The 21,620-nt window shown below is 52.9% G+C and overlaps 1 protein-coding gene across 1 annotated transcript in view; it reads left to right on the top strand.

Annotated features, from left to right (window-relative positions):
* CGN (cingulin) overlaps window positions 1-18,695 on the top strand; it is a 37,912-nt gene extending 19,217 nt beyond the window's left edge. Inside the window, exons 15-20 of the mRNA XM_065420245.1 lie at window positions 1,342-1,431; window positions 6,118-6,201; window positions 11,242-11,360; window positions 13,740-13,848; window positions 17,627-17,790; window positions 18,554-18,695. Coding sequence (XP_065276317.1) covers window positions 1,342-1,431; window positions 6,118-6,201; window positions 11,242-11,360; window positions 13,740-13,848; window positions 17,627-17,790; window positions 18,554-18,695 — 708 coding nt within the window. The remainder of the gene's footprint in view (window positions 1-1,341; window positions 1,432-6,117; window positions 6,202-11,241; window positions 11,361-13,739; window positions 13,849-17,626; window positions 17,791-18,553) is intronic.
* The last annotated feature ends 2,925 nt before the right edge of the window (window positions 18,696-21,620 follow it).

Genomic DNA, 21,620 nt, shown 5'->3' with positions numbered 1-21,620 from the left:
CTCTGTTTCCGGGGTTCTTTATTTATGGATTTATAAAGTGGCTATTTTGGTCTGAATGCCAACAGCAGGCTTGAGATTCTTTGGGCAGGTCTGTAGTGATCTGCAACCCACCTTACGGTAAAACTTAAATCCCTTTGGATCAAATCCAAGTCCTTGTTCACCAGCACGTTTAGATGGCGCTCCCAGGCAGATCCAACCCAAACCAAGCCCTTCGAAAAGTCAGATGGCTTTTGCGGTATGGAACAGAGCAGAGACAGCGGAACCCAAGCAGCCGCGGACATGGTGTCTGGAGATCAGGCCTTTCCAAGCCACGTTTGAGTTCTGGAAAGTCTTCCGATGCACTCGAACCGTCTGCATTGTCCGTGCAAACGATATGGTTTGAAACCAGCTTAGTGGCAGTGAAACTTAACGCAGGATCAAACTCTCTTCTTTCCAAGCATGGTTCAGATCCCATGGCAGACGGGTCCTAAGGCTGCTTAACTGGCTCTCTGCTGCAGTCTGCATTGAAATCCCCAGTGCCCTGCAGTGCAGCGAGCCTGTTAAAGAAGGGATTTCACGAGGGGACACTCTCTCTGTTGGCTGACAAATGCCCCCCTTCAAAGAGTGTAAATTGCAAGTGCTGGGGGCCAAGTTATCTCCTGTCTGGCCTCAGAGAATAAATAGCTTTCCAAATCTGACGCCCTTCTGCTCCCCCCTCCGACCTGGCCCGTAGGAGTCCTTAGAAAGTTGTGGCTCTGTGAGGAAGGAATTAATGGGTTGGGGTCAGTGCCTCGTCAAAATTAAAATGGCCGCTGATCTTTGGTTGCCTGGCTTGAGGCACCCTTGCTCAGCACCTCTGAAAAAAGTGAGGGCCACCTGCCGCTGACTCCAGTTCTGGGTGCTCAGCGTTCTGGAAATTCAGCCAACGGTGCCTCCTGTTGGGCGCCTGAAATCAGCGGCCCTTCCTGGAAAGGGTGCTAGGCATCTCCTTCCTGCAGGCTGTTCTGTAGGGGCAGCCCCTGGGGCTCTCGGCGCCCCGCAGCAGGCAGTGAGGCTCTGCACAGGCCCAGGGACCAACTTGTGTGGATCACGTTTCAGGAGTAGGGACTTGGGGGTCCTACCGAGCTCTCCCACTGAGTCCCCGTCACACACACATCCTTACTCCAGCACTCTCGGGGTTAACCGCCTAGCTTCACTGATGTCTTAGTGAGCCCATAACTCCTGGGAGTGCCACAACACTCTGTGAACGGCCCTCTGTCTGATCCAAGGTTGGGGTGGGGAGCGTTAGTGTCCCATAAAACACCCCCCACCCCTGGTCCTCCCCAGAATCCGAAGCTAGAATAACCCGGGCTCTGCTCACAGGAGAAATCCAAGCGCCTCGAGGTGGAACTGGACGAGGAGAGGAACACGGTGGAGCTGTTGACTGACCGGATTAACCGCGGCAGAGACCAGGTAGGGGAGTGTGCTGCAAAGGGAAGGATTTGAAAACCGCACCATAGCCCAGCTTCAGCCAATGGGTTAATGGAGACCTGGTGTGGTGTGGGGAGGAGTGGGCCAGCACAGAGTCCCTGCAATGGGGGAGAGACTGAGGACCCCTGGTATGGGGGCAGGAGGGGGCCAAAAAGGGAATTTGGGGGGGATGGAAGGATGCAGGGAACCCCTGGAGCGTGCAATAAGCTAGGCTAACAGAAGCCTGCTAGTCTAAGCGCCCTGCATTGTAAGCTCTCTGAAGCAGGGGGCCATCTCTTCGTTCTGTGTCCTTACAGCTCCTAGCACAATGGGGTCCTGAGCCATGCTTGGGGCTCCTTGCTGCTGCTGCGATATGAACAATGACCAAATAACCCCTCCCTTTGCAGATGGGGAAACTGAGGCACAGAGGTGGGGACTTTACCAGGAGCCCTGGTGCTCCAGCAACTAGACTATGACTCTGCTCCTCATTTATAATCGTTCAGCATTTCTTTCCAAGCTAGTGTCTGACACAGCACGGAGCCTGCCGGGCGCAGAATGCAGCCCTTAGCCTTACTGATGCTAACGTAACTGCTTCCTGGAAGCTCTCTGCTGTTGACAGACTTGCCAGTGGAGCAGGGGCTTAGCTGTCTGGCTCTTGGTTCTCTCCTCCCATCTATTCCCCTGCATCATGTCGGCGTGTGACTGAGGTGGATGCTCTGTAGCTTCAGTTGCTTCAACAAAGGACACTAAAGCAGAACTTCCCTCACTGCAACGGACCCATACAAGTGCGCTATCCATGCCCAATAGGTGCCATTATTTTAGCAGTGCAGTCCCGTTCAGACACCGTGATCTAGTGGCTAGGTCACCCAGGCATCAGGAGTCCTGGATCCTTTTTCCTAGCTCGGTGACTGAATCCACTGTGCAATCTTGAACGAATCCCTTCCTTCCCCTGCCCTTTTTCCTCGGCTTCTCCGTCTGCAAAACTGGTGGGGGGTGGAGGGAGAATCTGTGTATGTTCATGTCTAAACTAAGTTTCATCCTCTCAAGCGACCTCTGACTAGGAGCTACTGCCTCTTGGTTGTTCCTAGAAATATTTGCTCGGCGCGAGCTTTTTCTTTTCTTTTCTGCTTTCCCTGCCCCCTCCTTGCCAAATGCAGCAACAACTTAAGGCAAACATTCCCCATTCTTGCGGGGCTTCCCTGCTTCACAAACGTGCTACTAGAACTGACTGTTGGATGTTGACCGAGCTCCTACAGACCCGGTCTCTATTGCTTTCCATCTGGCAATCTTAGCATCTCTTAATAGTGCTCTGAAAACATGTTCGTAGCTTGAATCCCTGTGGTAACAAAATCCTCTAATGTGTGCATAAAACATAAGCGACGATGGAGCCTCTTAAAAATAAAAAGCTCGTTAGAAGCTTCAGATGCTGCTCTTCCGCATTTTGCAAACTGCTCTGCCACTGGCATGAGTTCCCTTCCCATTATCCTGCTTGAATTATGGGTTCCTGCTGTATCTCGTTTCTCTGGTGGCCTTCTGACCACTCCCATCTCTACCTAGGTTGCTGTTTTCTGAATCCAAATGGCAGAACCCTATTGACGCCGCAAGTGCGTTTTGAATTGCATGGTGATTATTTTAATAGCAGAGAAAGAACCGGTTACATACAGGTGGCATGGCTTTCTTGGCGCTTAAATTCGCCGGGCAGAATTGTCTATGGCTTATTAACTCTTATTAGAGCCAGCCTGGAAGTGCTGTGAAGGGTACATATTTTTGAATTGCAGTCTATATTTTGTCTGCTCCCAAGTTGCTGACGCATGCAATCTGAAAGCCAGCTGTCAGCCCCAAGCCAGCTATTCCGTCGTGCTAAGCCATCAGTGGTCTATGGAGAAGTTGCAAAAAGTTTGGGGACTGCCTGCTGTAGAGAGAGACTCAGTGCTTCTTAGAGCCAGGTACAGCCCTGGTGTACTCTCCAAGTAGCCACAGTTCTTCAGACTCTACATAGCTGTTACTGAATGGTCCTCAGTTCTCCATCACATGCAGTTTAAGACAAGACTGGACGTCCCTTTCTCAACGATCTGCTCTAGCTTGGTGCAGAAATGATTGGGTGAAGTTCTCTGGCCGGCGTTCATGTACGACGACAGACTAGATCGTAATGGTCCCTACTGGCCTTACCGTTTACTAATCTGGGTGCTTCTTGCCTTCAAAGTCTGAGCGCCGCATTTTCAGACTGGGAAAGTGAGGCACAGAAATGGGGGGCAATACCTGGATTGTAAGATCTTCGGAGCAGGGACTCTTTTCTTCTGTGTTTGTACAGCGCCTAGTGCCATGGGGGGGGGCGTGACTACATCCATCAGTAGGTGCAGGGGAGATGATGTATAAGCCAAAGGTGCTAGAAATGCACTGCTAATGCCCTGCAGGTCACTGATGTCTTAAGAAAATTTCTACATGCACAACAGCAGTAAGAGCCTAAGTTCTCCTGCCGGGTCTTTCAGGTGTGTCTACATTAGAGTTGCCAACCCTCCAGGATTGGCCGGGAGTCTCCCGGAATATGCCCTAATCTCCCGGTGACTATTAAAGGCAATCTGGGAGATTTTGATAGGTCAAAGTCTGGTCGGCAGTGCAGCAGGGCTAAGGCAGGCTCCCTACTTGCCCTGGCGCCGTGCAGCTCCCAGAAACGACCGGCATGTCCCTTTGGCTTCTAGGTTCAGGGGCGGCCATGGGGGCTCCGCGTGCTGCCCCCGCCCTGAGCGTCAACTCCGCAGCTCCCATTGGCGCTGCGGAGCGGTGCCTGCAGGCAGGGGCAGTGTGCAGAGCCGCCTGGCCATCCCTCAGCCTAGAAGCCAAATGTGCCAGTCACTTCCAAGAGCTGCCCGAGGTAAACGCCGCCCAGCCGGAGCCTGAACCCTCTCCTGCACCCCAACCCTAAGCTGCACCCAAACTCCCTCCCGGACCCCTTCTGCACCCCAACCCCCTGCCCCAGGCTCATCCCGAAGCCCCCTCCCACACTCCGAACCTCTTGGCCCCAGCCCGTTGAAAGGGAGGGAGGGGGAATAGAGGGGGGCGGGGTCTCAGGGCAGGGGCGGGGCAGGGGTGTTCGGATTTGTGCGATTTGATAGTTGGCAACCTTAGTCTACACTGCAGCCGGGACAGACTCGTGCTAACGGGGCATGGCCGCTGCACTCAGAATAGCAGTGCGGACATTGCGGCATTGACAGAGGCTTGGCCCAGCCCTCCGAGCTTGGACCCAGGGACTAGAGTGTCCACAGCGTTCACACAGCCGTTTGTAGAGCGCCAACGGGAGTCAGAACCTCCCAGCTGCAGTGTAGAACGTCCCCGCCATGGTCTCTGCTCGTGTCAGCTAAAACGCCCGTCGGTTCTGCACCCAGCCCTGCCTGGCAAAGGGAAGGGCGTTGTCGGCAGGGGGCTGGCAGCATGTCTAGCGCCTAACCTTGGCGAACGTTAAGAAAATAAAGATCTATCTGGCTGCTGAGTAAACAATGATCTAATCTCGCTGGGGATGAAACGTGCTGCTGCCTCTGCACAGTGTCTCATACGCAATTAACTGGCATCAGGGACTCTGCCAAGCCATGATCTCAAGCTGGGCTGCACCCTGCTGTACATGCATCCCTGGGTATTCATGGTGTCTCTAACTCACTGAACCCAGCTGCGGCAGCAGGGGAGCAGCATGCACTGCTGTGGGCTCACACCAGCCACGGGCAATGGACGGCAGCTGAGAACGGCTTCCCCTTTTAGTGCTGCCTTGTTCCGTGCCTGCCGCCGGTCACCAGTGCGGGCCTGCAGCCCACCAAAGATTTATCCCCCTGTTGATGGCCCTGGAGTACTCTGTGTCGCAAGAGGCAGCAGTCTGAACTGGAATTGCCTTACGTTGCCTCTGAGTTCTCCGCACGTTTCAGTTGAAGACATAGCACGTAGCAGTGGCTTAAGCAGGGTGGGCCTATGGATGGGGGATTGGCGTCTTCCATGTCATGGCCTAGTGGCTGATTTAGAGCCACCGGGAGAGGTTGGATAGCCCAGCCTTCTAGTATCGGTTTGTAAAATAGGGATACTCCTGTCCTGCCTACTCAGACTGAACTCTACGGTGGGGGGAGACTTTGTACAGCACTTAGCACAAAGGGGCCCTGATCCTGGCAGAGGCCCCCTGGCTGTTCTACAGGGAACTGGAATCTCTTAGTACAATGGCTTTCAGCTCCCACTGAACCCACATTAATGTAATGGAAGCACAGTGCCCGTTACTTGTGTCGTGTTTTATGGGCCAGCCACTCCAGACTGCCACTGGTGTGACTCCATTGATCACGAGGGACTTGGGTTGAACTGAGGATTAGGCCCTGGCGACTTTGATTTCCCGAAAAATGCCAATTGTGCCTAGCTTCATTTCTCTCGAAATGCAGTGCTGCCTCTAATCCTTACAGCCCTCCGCAGGAAAGGCAGGTGACAGATGGGGAAACTGAGGCATACCGTGGGGAAGGGACTCGGGACGTGTGTAATAGCCAAGATTAGAACTTGAGAGTTCCTGACCCTCCCACCCCCCCAAAGTCCTCTGACTGGCTGTATCCATGAATGGCCTCAGGAATCTTCGCCGTCTGCCAGGGAGAGAACTGCCACTGGCTGGGAGAAGCCACACCAGTCTGACCAGAAATAACCCCTAAACCAAACCACCCTTCCTTCCTCCAGATTGACCAGCTGCGTGCGGAGCTGCTGCAGGAGCGCTCCAGCCGGCAGGACCTGGAGTGCGACAAGATCTCCCTGGAGAGGCAGGTAAGGCTGTGACTGGATGCGGGATTTGGACACCTCGTTCAATGCTGGAAGCGGGTGCTGCTCGGGGTGTGCTGCTGCACGGCTCTGCCCCTCTGGAGCTAGCCCTGCTGCCTGCTTGGGGAGCTGACGGCTGCTCTTGTAGCTTCGTGCAAATGCAGAGACGTCAAGGGGTTGCAAGTCTGCCCCCTCCCCCACGTGACAACGCTAGACAATGCATTTAAGCCAGCATGCTCTTGTGACTCAGTTGATCACCTTGCTCGGATCCTGGAAAAACTTCCTGACCTAGAGATCTGTCTGGCTGTGGAAGGGTCCCCAAAGGAGGGGGGTGGAAGCCTCCTTTGCTTGGGAGTTTTAAACTAGACTGGAGAGCACACTCAGACTGTGTCCCGCAGGGAGTGACCCTGCCCCAGCTGGGGAGTGGGGTCACCTGGAGCAATAGGTCTGCCCCATTGCTACTGCCGACAATGTGATGGTCTTAGCTCACCACCAGCCTACTTAGTCTATGCAAGACAGACCCTACTGGTCCTGCTTGTTTGTATTTATCAACAAATATCCCCTCACTATTGCAAAGTCTCCCATGCCACCCCCACCCCCATCACAATTCATAAAGCTGTCACTTCGTTAGCCCCCTCAAAACCTGCCTCTGCAGTAACCCCTCCCAAAGGGCTCCTGTCTGGCGCTCGTACTGTTGTTTCATCCTCACGTTGCGTCCATTTCATCCACCTGGGAAGCAGCGACTCTGAAAAAGATTTGGGAGTCGTGGTGGATAACCAGCTGAGTGTGAGCTCTCGGTGTGATGCTGTCACCAAAGGGCTAATGCAATCCTGGGATGCATAAACAGGGGAATCTCAGGTAGGAGTAGGGAGGTTATTTTACCTCTGGGCACTAGTGCTGGACTCCTGCTGGAATCCCGTGTCCAGTTCTGGCGCCCGCAGTTCCAGGAGGATGCTGATAAATTGGAGAGGGGTCAGAGAAGAGCCACGCGAACAATTAAAGGATTAGAAAACCTGCCTGAGAGTGATAGACTCAAAGAGCACAAACTAGATAACTTAACGAAGAGGTTAAGGGGTGGCTAGATTAGTCTGAACCCCCACATGGGGACCAAATAGTTAGTTAATAACGGGCTCTTCAGTCTAGCAGAGGAAGGTCGAACATGATCTAATGGCTGGAAGTAGAAGCTAGACAATTTCAGTCTGGAAACAAGGTGTAAATTTTTAACAGGTGGGTAATTAACCATTGGAACAATTTACCAAGGCTCATGGTGAATTCTCCATCGCTGACCACTTTTTAAATCAAGACTGGATGTTTTTGTAAAAGCTCTGCTCTGGGAATTATTTGGGGGCCGTTCTCTGGCCTGGGTCATACAGGAGGTCAGACTAAGTGATCACGTTGGTCCCTTCTGGCCTTGCAATCTATGACCTGTTGTGCCCTGCTCGAGATCTCAGTCTCAAGCTCCCTGGGGAAGGGAAGGTCTGTCTGTCTTCCTCATCTGCCCAATGTCTAACACAAAAAGGAACCCCGGTCAAGGATCAGGGGCCATGTTACGATAATAGCAACAATAAATATGCGCTGTGTTCCCAGCTCGCCTATGCAAAGAAGAGTGTATCCCTGTCATCCCTTCCCCCCCTCTCATCTGCATCCCAAAGTATGACTGTATGCACTCTATGACAGATGCGACACAGCCCCTGCTCCGGGGGCCCTGTTTGGTGTCTCTGGGGGCTACTGGAATATGAACAACAAAATGCTGCGAATGGCTGAAGTGTTTAACCTCCTCTCCCAGCAGGGACAGAGTCAGAGATCCTCGGGATTTCTTCTGGCAGCATCACTGCGCCTCCTGCCAGCGGCTCTGCCATCCCTCCAGCGGCATTGCAAAGGCGGCTAGGATAATAAGGGGTGTCTCTTCTCCTAATCCTCACTCTTAATTTTCAGTTTATTGCACACGCCCAGCTTGGGGGGGGGCCCTAGGCGTGTTGCACCTTGTGTAGGGAGCTCTTAATGGACATGATTTTCTAATCCCCGGGAACGCCCATAAACCTCTCCCTGCCTGCAGGGGAGTGAGGCTAGCAGCCTGCCCTGGGAGGCTGAGAACCTGGGGCTTGGCCTGATTCTTAAAGGGGAAGAGGAATTTATAGGCGAAATGCAGGGGCTGTCGGCGAAAGGAGGGTGGGGAGTCCTAGATAGCAAAGCAGAGGGGCAGATCTCTGAGACAGCCGAAGAACTAAACTGTCTGCTTGCCCAGCCTAGGAGACTCGCTCCCAGCTGCAGCGTAATGCGGTGCCCTGAACGGCCTTCAGTGGAAGTGAACTCGGCAGCAATCCATGGAGGTGTTGTACCAGCATGTGCCACATGGGACTGCTGGAGAGCAGCTGTGTAACTCTCTGCCCTGCCCTTACCTCTGAAAATACCCATCCGCTGTGCTCCGTCCAGCGCTGTGACCCTCCCGAGGCCCCTGCCTGCCCCACGGCTGTGAGCCAGGGCATCTCATTCATGCAGCCTGGAACCAGAGCACCCTGCAACAGGGCTCAAGTGTTAAGCAGTCGGGGTTTGTTCTTAACCTGGCTGCAAGGGTGCAGCGAGCTCTTGCTGCAGGTTATCGTGCAGTCAGTATTCCCAGGTCTCCTGGCTCCTTTGTAGATATGGAGATGGGGCCTTTTATGGGCAGGCTGATGCCCTTTGCCTTTCCAGGAGAAGGGGGGCCCTGAGCTATTGGGGGTCCAAGAGGCAGCTCTCTCCTGCCATCCCAGAATGCTGACCTCACTGCCAGGAGCCGTTCCTGAAGGCAGGGAGAGGGAGGGCCTGGGGAGGGAGGCTTTGTCACCTGCCGTCCACAAGAAACTCTTAGGGTTTGAGTTCAGAGACTGGGACCCGGCTCCACACAGCCCTGGAGTGGAGGCTCAGGTGCCGGTGACTTTGTGTCTCTTCCGGATACTGAGGCTACTGAAGCTAAAGCTGCACCCAGGGCAGCTCTAACCTGCACCTTGGCTGCAAGGGGGCCCCAAGTAGCAACATGGACTAGCCAGAGGGCAGAGTTCTCTGCCCTTTCCTTCCTTAGACACACTCCTGCATGGGGGGGGAAGTGACACAGAGCATCTCCACTGTCTTATGCCGGGGCAATCGGCAGAAACACAGACCTGAGGCCTGTCATCAGACGTCGCAGGTGCATTGCTCTGCTCTGTTCAATGTTGATACCAGTCGGCTGCGTGCGTGTGTTCCCTCTGTGTGCGGCCCCGGCTCTGCGCAGGTCGCTGGCATAGCAGACCCTGAGAGAAACCCCAATGACCACAGACTCCGATAAGGTACGAAGGCACCCGGCCAGGTTTATTGTCAAGCAGACTCTACAGGACATACTACGAATATGTGCCCCCTGACAATGGACCAGCTCAGTCCGTGGTGGGACTTACCACTGCCCCCTAGGCTGGACAGAGACCCCGCCCCAGGGCTGCATTCTTATACACAGGTACAAACAAGTTACACATCACTCCCGATGTATTGAGGTGCAACCCCTCTACGTAGCAAGGTGCCGCCTATTACCTTATACATGTTGATTCAAGCAAAACACTCTATCCATCATATTACCCTTTTGCCCCTGTCTTTAGGATGGGTCAACCTGTTCCTTGTTATCAGTGTGGAATGTGCAGGTATCGGAGTGTTCTGGTACCATCCTAGCACATGTTTATATCTCTAGTGTCCAGTACCTTTTTAGGTATGTGTATTTTTTGCAACATCAGCCCTTTCCTTGCCAGCTTCTGTGAGCAGGGCCTGCCTCTGGCTCACAGCTTAACTTTGCTTTATGTTAGCAAAGTCTTGACCATTACTTTAGTTCAGGCCTTAGGCCTCAAACCGGGCCTCTGATATAAGGGTTTATGTTTCAGGGCTTCATCTTACTACAAGGCCCACATCTTCAGGGTCTATCTGCAGATCTGAACTGACTCATGTTTCAAATCCACTCGGAGCCAGAACTCGTTGACCCACACTTTAGACGAACCGGCTGATTTAAGACCGGTCTGTAATGACTTGAAATTGCTCCCGATGCCTCCTAAACAGCTTTCCCTGCTGCCACGGTTCTGTGGTGCTCCTTAATTTGTAGATGGACTCTTAATTCCCAAGTTTAAAAAAAATGTGGTGGTAAACTACAGGCCGGGCTGCCTGTGAACATGCAGCAGCTGCTTGTCTAGACTTGTTACCGAATTCTCTGTTACACAAGTGTTTGCTGGCTTAAAAAAGCAAATCCTTCAAGCTGTTCTTGTTCTCTGCATGTAATTAACCAGAACAAAACAACACTCGGCTTGAGCTGCTGACTTAAGGTGGTGCAAAAAGTCCCCTGCAGTGCACCAATCTCATTCTTCAAAAGTTTTCAGCCTTATTTCTCCCTCCTGGATGTCGCCAGTTACCGAGGCGCATTTAATATTGGCATCTGCTGTCACTTCCTGTGGAACAGGCTAGAGGAGCTGTGATGGCTCTTAGGGAAGGAGGTGAAGCTGGCAAATGTAGCTCTTCGGGCTGAGGAAGCTATTAAATACACTGGTCATTAATATCAGAGTTCTGCACTGGATTGTGTCCCCGCCAGGAGATCTTTGGCTTGCTGCTAAACCGGTATCCCTACAGGACTGTGGGCCTGTAAACTCCATTCTGTGGGGCAGGTGTGCGGTTTTTCCTGCTGAGCGTGATGGAGCATTGGGCGGCGTGGCCTAAATGAAGATGTCAGCTATTCCCTGGCCCGTGACCCCAGCCAGCATGTTCTGACAGCATCGGCTGTGCAGAGCGGGAGAACGGTCTTCACCTGTTTTTTAGCGCTCGGATTCCACACACGGTTTTAAACTACGCTCTGTTGGCAACATTTTTAATGCAGGAAAAATAATTGCCATTATATAACCCAACTTATTAAGCTTCCTATTTGTGAAAGGGATTTCACCGCGCTTGACTCACTGCCAGGGTTTACATAACGCTCCGTTCCTGCTCTGTTTATAAGGCCAACTTTCTCACTCCGCTGCTGGCTGTTGGTTTCTTGGGTGACTAATCAGATGTAATTTCTCCCACCAGAACAAAGACTTGAAAAGCCGACTGGCCAGCTCGGAAGGCTTGCAGAAACCGAGCGCCAGTTTCTCTCAGCTGGAGTCGCGGATCCAGGAACTGCAGGATAAGCTTCAGGCAGAAGAGAGGTAAAAGATGTGGACTTGGCCCCGTTCTGGCAGAAGATCACAAAGCACGCAATGCTAAGCCCTTGTCTAAACACAGGTTGTACCACTCTAACAGTATAGAGAGCTACAACCCTTCCCTTCCCACCCCCCAGAGCGGATGCAGTTCTACCAGTATAGCTGTTTCTCTGTGGAAAGGAGACTAAGCTATACCTGTATCTGGTATAATACTGGTATTATATACTGGTAAGCTATAACTGTGTCCACACTAGGGGTTGCACCGGTATAACCATATCAGTAAAAATTCACACCTGAACTGACAACCAGCCCTGGTTTACACTGGAAAGTTTTACCACTATAAGTGCATAGAGATGGAGGGAATCACCATCCCCAGTTTATAGATAGGGAAACTGAGGCACGCAGCAGGCATGTGACTCCTCCCATGTCCGTGGCGCAGCTGATAATGGAGGGTAGGAATGCTTACCCCCATAACCAGAAAGCTGAAGGGTCTCCGCACAGGACTGCGGTTTCAGGGGAGTGCTCGGGTTCTAGCCCCATCTGTGCCCTGATTTTGCTTTGCAGCCTCAGGAAGGGGTTTAGTTCGGTAGTACTGGTGCTGGTCTGTGGGCCTTCACGTCCAGAATCCTCTCCATCCTACGTCCCATTTCTCTCCCCCCATGCCCCTTTTCAAAACGGACCTCGGCCTGATCTGCCTCCCAGGCATGTTCCGAGGCTTAATTTCAAGATACCCAACATCTGACCTCTCCCGAAAGTAGTTAAGTGTCAACAACATTCCCGTGCGAGGTGGCGTGAGAATGTGTGGTTAACCCTTGAACTGGCACGTGCGAGTTCCGCAGTGGTCTGGTACCAAGTGTGGCAGGCTGGAACTGACTCCCGATCAGTGGAGGAGGGTGTCTGCCATATGGAATCGGAAGCCTTTCTCCTAGCTGGCAGGAGAGGGCCAGTACATCACTTATCTGTGCTTCTGGCTGGGTTTGAACTACCCTAGTGGCACGAGGCAGAATAAACAGCTGTGCGGACAGCCCCTGCTACTGGGGTCTCAGCAGTAAGAGCAGCCGTTGCCACGTTTAAAAAAATCATGAAAAGAAAACCATCTATGCGGTGGGTCGCACTCAGGACTAGTCTACACTGGGGGGGGATCGATCTAAGATATGCAACTTCAGCTACGCTATTCGCGTAGCTGAAGTCGAAGTATCTTAGTTCGACTTACCTGGCCGTCCTCACGGCGGCAAGTCAACCGCTGCGGCTCCCCCGTCGACTTCTCGGCAGGAGGAGTAAGCGGTGGAGTACGTGCATCGATTCGGGGATCGATTTATCGCATCTAGACGAGATGCGATAAATTGATCCCCGATAGATCGATTACTACCCACCGATCCGGCGGGTAGTGTAGATGTGGCCTCCGTTAACACCAATTTTTAAACTGATTTTTAGCTAAACCACTTTAAACCCCCATGTGGATGCCTTGGTTTCAGTTTAAGAGCGTTTCCCAATGTTTGTTTTATTTAAAATGTAAATACATTGAAATCTGAGTGTCCTTTTGAGTGTCTGATTTAACAGAATTTGGTTTAAAATAACCCCTGAAATGCACCCTTTCTCACCAGTCGCTAAAGACTGCCTCTAGGGGGGTCCCCATCTCAGACCAGAGTTTTAAAAACAGACATTCCTAATTCGTGTAACTCACATGGCTGAATTGGCTCATTGTTTGTTGTCTAGTGTTATGGGGGTGGAAAAATGCATCATCCAGAGATTGTGGCACTGATTGTTGCTGTATAAAAGGGGGCTGAGAGACTCCTCCAGCTCAGGTTGGCCTTGTCAGAGCCGCCACCCTCGGACGATGACCCGTGTGCACAATAGGCTTGACATCGCTCAGCTGCGAGTGCTCGGCCTTGCGTAATAACCTCGTCGGCAGCGTCTGGGGGAAGCGTGCTCAGCGCTGTCTGTTTTCAGGCCTGTCAACCTGGCACCTTGCCCCAAAACTAAATCCTTGTGCACCATCGTTATTTTTCTTGAGCCGAATCTAATTGCAGGTAGCTCGTCCCAGGCCCGTGTGAGCACCAGTCATGCTGCCCTCAAAGGGCAGAGGGAAGGGGTGGCCTAGTGGTTAGGGTGCTGTACTGGGACTTGGGGGTTCTAGGTTCAAATCCCAGCTCTGTCTCTCACTGCTTGTGTGAGCGGGGGCTAGGTGCTTCATCTTTCTGGATCTCCGTTTCCCTATTCAGCCTGTGAGCTCTCTGGGGCATGAGCTGTATGTGCAGCGCCCAGCACCACAGGGGACCCTAGTCTCAATAAGGGCTTCTGGGGGGCCACCATAAGGTAAACAGTCAGAGATCCCATGCATGTCTGGACAGAGCTCAGCGGCTGCTCTGCTCAATGTGGTTTCAGGGAGAAGAATGTCATGGTGTCCTCGAATCGCAAACTGGAAAGGAAAGTGAAGGAGCTGACGATCCAGATCGATGACGAACGACAGCATGTGAATGACCAGAAGGACCAGGTGTGTAGATGACATTCTGCTGTCTCTTTTCCCCCCCTGCCACCTCACACACTCTTGGAGCTACCCTGGGGCATCACTCTCATTCCTCCATTCTTTTCTTCCAATTTTTATCATCCAATTTTTATTCGTTTAAATGGCTTCCACAGCCTCTGGCACCTGCTTGGCAGACAAATGGGGAAACCTCAGCCAAGTTGGCTTTGTGCAGCCCGAGAGCTCAGTGTGTGTGTGTGTGTGTGTGTGTGTGTGTGTGTGTGTGTGTGTGTGTGTGTTCTGTTGTGTGTGGGGGAGAGAGAGAGAGAGAGAGACCCCCTTTACACAGCTGATCCCAGGCTGCTGGATAGCACAGACCCTAGAGAACATCAGCTCTGTGTGTGTGTGTGTGTGTGTGTGTGTATGTGTGTACACATGCATGCATGTTTGCACGTGCGCTTTCAGACAGTGATTTGGCTCCAATTCGGGGCTGACCTCTCCTACTGGCCAATTCAAGCTGGGTACCAAAAGAAACCGTGGGCCAGACCCAAGGATCTGGTCTTGGCTCATCTCCCACCCGTCTCCTCTCTGCTCCTTCTCCTCTTGGTGCAAGAGCAATCCCTGTTCCAACTGCAGCCACCCCATTCTCTCTGCCTTATCGACCCCCCCCCACTCCCTATCCTGATTACAGCCAAATATTTCTGTGTCTCTGCCTCTCGTGTCCTTTTACGGCGTGGTGGGGGTAGGGTTTGGGGGGAAGACCCCATGCAGAATAGTCTTGTAGAAGCATTTTGAGAATCCGCCAGCCCCATCTCACAAGCCACCACCTGGTCTCTGTTGTTGCTCCGTCTTGCCTAATTACGGCTACTCTGCCATCGTATCTCCCAAGCCTGCGCTTCGTTGGACTACTTGACCTGCTCTCTCAGTGTTGGGAGCATATCCTTTGGGTTCTACTGACCACGCATGAGGGAACAAAAAGCAGGACCAACCCCAACTAAATCATCTGAGCCAGGGCTTTATCAAGCCAGCCCTTAAAAACCTCTGAGGATGGAGATTCCACCACCTCCCTAGGTAACCCATTCCAGTGCTTCACCACCCTCCTAGTGAAATAGTTTCTCCTAATATCCAACCTAGACCTCCCCCACTGCAACTTGAGACCATTGCTCCTTGTTCTGTCATCTGCCACCACTGAGAACAGCCGAGCTCCATCCTCCTTGGAACCCCCCTTCAGATAGTTGAAGGCTGCTATCAAATCCCCCCCTCACTCTTCTCTTCTGCAGACTAAATAACCCCAGTTCCCTCAGCCTCTCCTCATAAGTCATGTGCCCCAGCCCCCTAATCATATTTCTTGCCCTCCGCTGGACTCTCTCCAATTTGTCCACCTCATCTCTGTAGTGGGGGGACCCAAAGCTGGGTGCAATACTCCAGATGTGGCCTTTCCAGTGCCGAATAGAGGGGAATAATCACTTACCTCGATCTGCTGACAATGCTACTAATGCAGCCCAAAATGCCGTTAGCCTTCTTGGCAACAAGGGCACACTGTTGACTCATATCCAGCTTCTTGTCCATTGTAATCCCCAGGTCCTTTTCTGCAGAACTGCCTTTTAGCCAGTCGGTCCCCAACCTGTAGCGGTGCCTGGGATTCTTCCATCCTAAGTGCAGGACTCTGCACTTGTTCTTGTTGAACCTCATCAGATTGCTTTTAGCTCAATCCTCCAATTTGTCTAGGTCACTCTGGACCCTATCCCTACCCTCCAGCATATCTACCTCTTCCCCCCCAGCTTAGTGTCATCCGCGAACCTGCTGAGGATGCGATCTATCCAGATCATTAATGAAGATGTTGAACAAAACCGGCCCCAGGACCGACCCCTGGGGCACTCCTCTTGATACCAGCTGCCAACTAGACAGCAAGCTGTTGATCACTACCTGTTGAGCCTGATGATCTAGCCAGCTTTCTGTCCACCTTATAGTCCATTCAGCCAATCCATACTTTTTTTTAACTTGCTGGCAAGAATACTGTGGGAGACCGTATCAAAAGCTTTGCTAATGTCAAGATATATCACGTCCACCACTTTCCCCGTATCCACAGAGCCAGTTATCTCATCATAGAAGGTAATCAGGTTGGTCAGGCAGGACTTGCTCTTGGTGAATCAATGTTGACTGTTCTTGCTCACCTTCCTCTCCTCCAAGTGCTTCAAAATAGATTCCTGGAGGACCTGCTCCATGATTTTTCAAGGGACTGAGGTGATGCTGACCGATCTGTAGTTCCCCGAATTCACCTTCTTTCCTTTTTTAAAGATGGGCACTATATCTGCCTTTTTCCAATCATCTGGGACCTCCCCCGATCGCCACAAGTTTTCAAAGATAATGGCCAATGGCTCTGCAATCACAGCAGCAAACTCCCTCCGCACCCTCGGATGCATTGCATCTGGCCCCGTGGACTTGTGCTCGTCCAGCTTTTCTAAATAGTCCTTAACCTGTTCTTTCACCAGTGAGAGCTGTTCACCTCCTCCCCATACTGTTGCCCAGTGTAGCAGTCTGGGAGCTGACCTTGTCTGTGAAGATGGAGGCAAAAAAAGCATTGAATACTTCAGCCTTTTCCACATCATCTGTCACTAGGTTGCCTCCCCCATTCAGTAAGGGTCCCACACTTTCCCTGACCTTTTTCTTGTTGCTAACATACCGGTAGAAACCCTTCTTGTTACCCTTCAACATCCCTTGCTAGCTGCAACTCTAATTGTGCTTTGGCCTTCCTGATTACACCCCTGCATGCTCGAGCAATGTTTTATACTCCTCCCTAGTCATCTGTCCAAGTTTCCACTTTTTGTAAGCTTCCTTTTTGTGTTTAAGCTCACTGAAGATTTCTCTGTTAAGCCAAGCTGGTCGCCTGCCACATTTGCTATTCTTTCTGCACATCGGGATGGTTTGTTCCTGCGCCCTCAATAAGGCTTCTTTAAAATACAGCCAGCTCTCCTGGACAACTTTCCCCCTCAGATTAGCCTCCCAGGGGATCCTGCCCATCAGTTCCCTGAGGGAGTCAAAGTCTGCTTTTCTGAAACCCAGGGTCCATATTCTGCTGCTCTCCTTTCTTCCTTTTATCAGGATCCTGAACTTGACCATCTCATGGTCTCTGCTGCCCAGATTGCCACCCACTTCTACTCCCCCTACCAATTCTTCCCTGTTTGTGAGCAGCAGGTCAAGAGGAGCATGGCCCCTAGTTGGTTCCTCCAGCATTTGCACCAGGAAGTTGTCCCCAACACTCTCCAAAAACGTCCTGGATTGTCTGTGCACCGCTGTATTGCTCTCCCAGCAGATGTCAGGGTGATCATGCTGGCCTGGCTGCGGGCGCGGGTTCGGGTTCCACTTTGAAATGAGGATGCAGGCTGTACGCCTGATAGTGCTGACAGTCCTCCAGTGCCTTCCCACAATTCCCACCCTCTCAGTGTGCCCAGAAGGCCAGACAAGTTCTCCCACAATTCACTGGGAAAGAATCCTAGAGCGGCTCCGCTCACTGCAGCGCTAAGAACCGTGGGATGTGCCCCCGCGAGGCCTAGTGTCTCTAGGCTCTTGTCCTGCTCCCAGCCTCCAGAGAGAGCTGAGCATGGCTGGTTCCCAGCTCGCTCCGGCCTCCTTCAGCACCAGGACACTGCTGTGGCTGCAAATGGCCCTTGCTGCTAGCAGAGGCCCCGAGTGTCCTGGGGGTAGAGGTGGGGGTGAGGTCCCTCCAGCATTGCCTGGGTGTCTGGGTCTAGGTGGCATCCTCCCAGCACCACAAGCCAACGTGCCCCTCCCCTTATGCCCCCCGCAGCTGAGCCTACGCGTCAAGGCGCTCAAGCGCCAGATGGACGAGGCCGAGGAGGAGATCGAGCGCCTGGAAAGCGCCAGGAAGAAAGCGCAGCGGGAGCTGGAGGAGCAGCACGAACTCAACGAGCAGCTACAGAATCGCGTCAAGGCCCTGGAGAAGGAGGCCTGGTAGGCAGTGGGTGGGGTGGGTGCTGCAAAATCCCCTCCTTAGCCCTGCATCCTAGGGGTCCCTCCAGAGCCAGAGGTAAGGGGCTCCTGGAGCAATACGCGTCCCACCTTAGCCCTGCTCCGTACCAGTCTCCCTTTGCAGCCGGCTGAAGCCCTAGCTCCTCTCCCAGCAGAAATGGGATAGTAGAAAACTCCCCCTTGAGGAATAATTGCAGGCTGCCTGTCCCCTGCCCTCCCTCCCGCCCTGGAGCGAAGCATAGTTCTGCGCTGGGCGCGCTGAGGAAGATCTGCTCTTGGAGAGGAATCTGGTCTAAGCGACCTCCCCGAAGCAGAGTGGCAGTGTGCCCATAATCTAAGCCATGCTCCAGTGCCCTAGCTAGGGTCGTTCATACTGAGCCTGCAGCCAAGGGAAGTCCGTAGCGCGCTGGGCGTGGATAATGAAACGATCCTGCCCCAGGGCCTCTGAGAGTCCAGCGAAGGCTGGGTGCTGACCTGCCCCAGGCTCCTTGGAAGTCTCAGCCCAGCAGGCTTGTAACGGTTACTGTCTGGAATTTCATTCATCTTTTCTTCTCATTGCTGCCCTCTAACGCAGTGTTTGGGGTGCAGGGGGTCTGATCAGGGCTGTGGGCAGATGGGAGCTCCTGGTTGAGCAGCGGGGAGATCCCTGGTGGGAATCAGCCGGCAGGGGCCAGAGTGCAGGGCCGGGTAAGCGCGGCCGCTCTGCTGTGCGGGTATGAACTGGCTCATCCTTTCCCCGACCCAGGCGCAAGGCCACCCGCTCGGCCGCAGAGGCCTCCTTGGAAGACGACCGCTTGAGCTCAGATGAGGAGTTCGACAGCGCTTACGGCCCATCCTCCATCGCCTCACTGCTGACGGAGGGGAACCTGCAGACCAGCTCATGTTAGCAGCTGCCTGCGTGGGTCGTTAACTGGCTCCTGGGGTGCACCCTTTTTCCCACGGTCAGAACTGCTTCGGGTTCTTTGAGAGGCCGGCACAGGGCGTCATTCCACGGGGGAGCGTCCCCTACCTACTGACGTTCCAGTCCCTCTAGGAGGAAAAACAACATCCTAGAGGCCAGCGATCCTTGGATTGGAGTCAGCTGACACGTGTGTCCGTTCCAAAAAGCAGCTAACTGGAGAGGAGCCGGCAGCAGAAGAACTGAGAACAATGTTTAAGCAAGAAGGTTTTCTGCTTAAATTGGGAGGGAGGGTGGGGTGGAATTGGGTGTTAAGCTCCCCAGAAAATTCTATTTAATCTGTTTTTCTCTGTGATTCTCAGGGCATTGCTTAAATTCCAGATGTTTCATATCTTAACCAAATGTTTGGGTGTATATGGGGGGGTGGAAACAGATGTGCAATAAGGCAGGATGATAAACAAGAGGTGAACCTGTCTCTTTGGCCACAGCGGGAGTTGGCTTTTCCCCGCCAGAAGCGGAAGCGTGGTAGGTTACAGTCACCAACCAGAGTCTAGGAGACGGCCCGGGTGTGTGTCTGCTCTGAGAGTCTCTTTAATGTCTATAGACGCCCTCACGGAGTCCTGGGTCTAAAATCCAGCGGCTGCTTTTTCCAGGACTTTTGCAGCAGTCGTTTCTTCACGCCGTGTTAAAGAGAAATTCCCGGCCAGCCCATCAATCCGTGTGGCCTACGTGCTGCTCTGCCCTTCTCTCCATTCCTTGTGAGCATGTTGCTGCACTGAGAGACGGATCTGCCTTTGTAACGACAGAGGATGGGGAGTGGGAGCCTCCACCTTGTGAAACTCTACAGGGCTAGTGCGCTTGGGCAAGGGATTCTGCTGCCGCTTTTTTGGCCCTTTCCGTTGGCCCTGCTCTGGAGGAGGAGGCCAAGGATTGGGGCATAGGACAGGAAAAGTTTGCGATCGCCCAGATTGACCAGAACCCCAAGGGTTCATGGCCTGTGTGAGAGGAACTGGGGGGGGGTCTCGGTCCAGTCCCCAGCTGTCAGTGGCATTACACTAATCCCCTTCGCAGCTGGCCCATGGAGGAAGAAGTAACACAGGTTCTGGAATAGCTGAGACTTTTATCGGACACGATATCACTTTGTTGTTGAGACTGATGAGCGTGAGAGCTTGCCCCCACCTCCGTCTGAGCCGAGCGATCAATCGCGAAATGAGGCAAGAGCCCGGGGGTCCATCCAGGGCCGGGCTGCCTGGCCGTCCTGCTGTCCACTCTGTGCTGTCCTGCAGAAAGGGACATCCAGCCTCCAATACAGAGTTAACAAGAAACACCTGGGGTCTGCCCGCTGGGGGCCCCTCCTATCTTGGGCCTCTCCAGCAATTTCTCGCTTCTGGTTTTTGGCAATAAACCAGCCAGGGAAAGGCAACCCCCTGCGTTTGGAAGCACATGTGCTGCAGATGTTAATGGAAAAGCAAGGGCTGTACCGGCCTTGATGGGACGAGCAGCCACATTCTCTCACCTGAGCTCCGTGTCCCCAAACACTGCTCCTGCTTCACCCACCGAGTTGCAGTCATGGTCAGTGGAGTGTGGGCTGGGCTGTAATGCATCCAGGCTGTTCAGAGGGGAAAGAACAATACGGAGCTAGCCCTGCTTGAGACCTGTATATCCTTAAACAGGAACCTGCCTATCCACTCCCATTGAGCCTCATTTTGTAGCTGAATTTGCACCTGTTCATAAAGTGCCACTTTATAGATTGGGAATATACAGGGCAGGGGGGGTCCACTAAGTGTGTGACCTTCCCCCCCCCTTCCACCCACTTCTGTTGTGGGTTGAGCTGCTAACACCTCCGTCTCCCTCTGTTACTTTTTTAAACTTCACCAGCTCAGAGGTTTCAGAGCAACCTGCAGGTCAGGCCTTGACCGTTGTGCCTTAATGGGGAATGTCCAGTGAATTTCTGCTTGGAAGGGAACTGGAGGTAGAACCTTTAAACGTGTCTCTGTTTTAAAGTAACCTACCTGATTTAACACGCACCTGCCCCCCGCCCAAGGCAGCGAGACACAGGAGCAGGGGTGGGGAGGTGACAAATACACCCTGGTGCTCGGTCTGAGCTCAAGGGCTAACAAAAATCCCCAATGCCCAATATAGCCATTGCCTTGTCTTGCATGATTTCAGCTTCCACTAGTGTTCATGCCCTTCTGCTTCCAACAGGGGCCTTATCTCTGGACCCTGCTTCGCTTGGCGTGCTGCCCTAGAGCAGGTCTCCGTAGCCACGCAGATGAGGCGACGCTTTGGATGTTTGTTTTTTGTCCTGACGCTTGGTTCGAATGTCTGCAGCTACAGGCCAGGCAGTTAGCAAAACGCCATGGGAACAGCAAGTCCTCTGAGCTCTCATTTGCTCCAAGGCAGCATGCTGGTCTCACAGCCCCTCGAAGACGCTTGCTTGGACCATTTAAGTAGCTGCCCCTAATTGGGAACTCCAATAGTTCCCAATTATATATATATAACACAAACTGCTAATCTAGTTATAAAAGGTGTTTGGCTCTAGCGTTTCCAGGCCAACCCCCAAGAAAACCGTAGATAAATTCTGCAGGATGCATCTCGGGTCATCGACAAGCCAGTGCTGTCACCTTCTCCTGGGAGACACTGGTTCAGGGACACCTTGACAATCTCTCGACCTGCTCCAGCTCTGCACCGAGGCTTTCGGGAGGCATTTGCTCAGGGAGCCAAGATTTTTTTTCTTGTTTCGAGGCTGCCGCCACTGAGGAAGAGCGAGCAGCGACTTAAGAATCAAGGCTACAGCATCAGCTGGTGTGAAGGGGAGTAACTCCATTGCCATGGATGGAAGCCTGCGGATCTGCACCAGCTGAGCATCCAACCCCAGCTTTCAAACAGCTGGATTTTCAGCTGATCTTGGTGG

This window comes from Emys orbicularis, chromosome 20 (assembly GCF_028017835.1).
Source record: "Emys orbicularis isolate rEmyOrb1 chromosome 20, rEmyOrb1.hap1, whole genome shotgun sequence".
NCBI classification, from domain to species: domain Eukaryota; kingdom Metazoa; phylum Chordata; order Testudines; family Emydidae; genus Emys; species Emys orbicularis.
The sequence above is the reverse complement of the archived record's forward strand: the minus strand, read 5'-3'. Positions and strand labels throughout refer to the sequence as shown.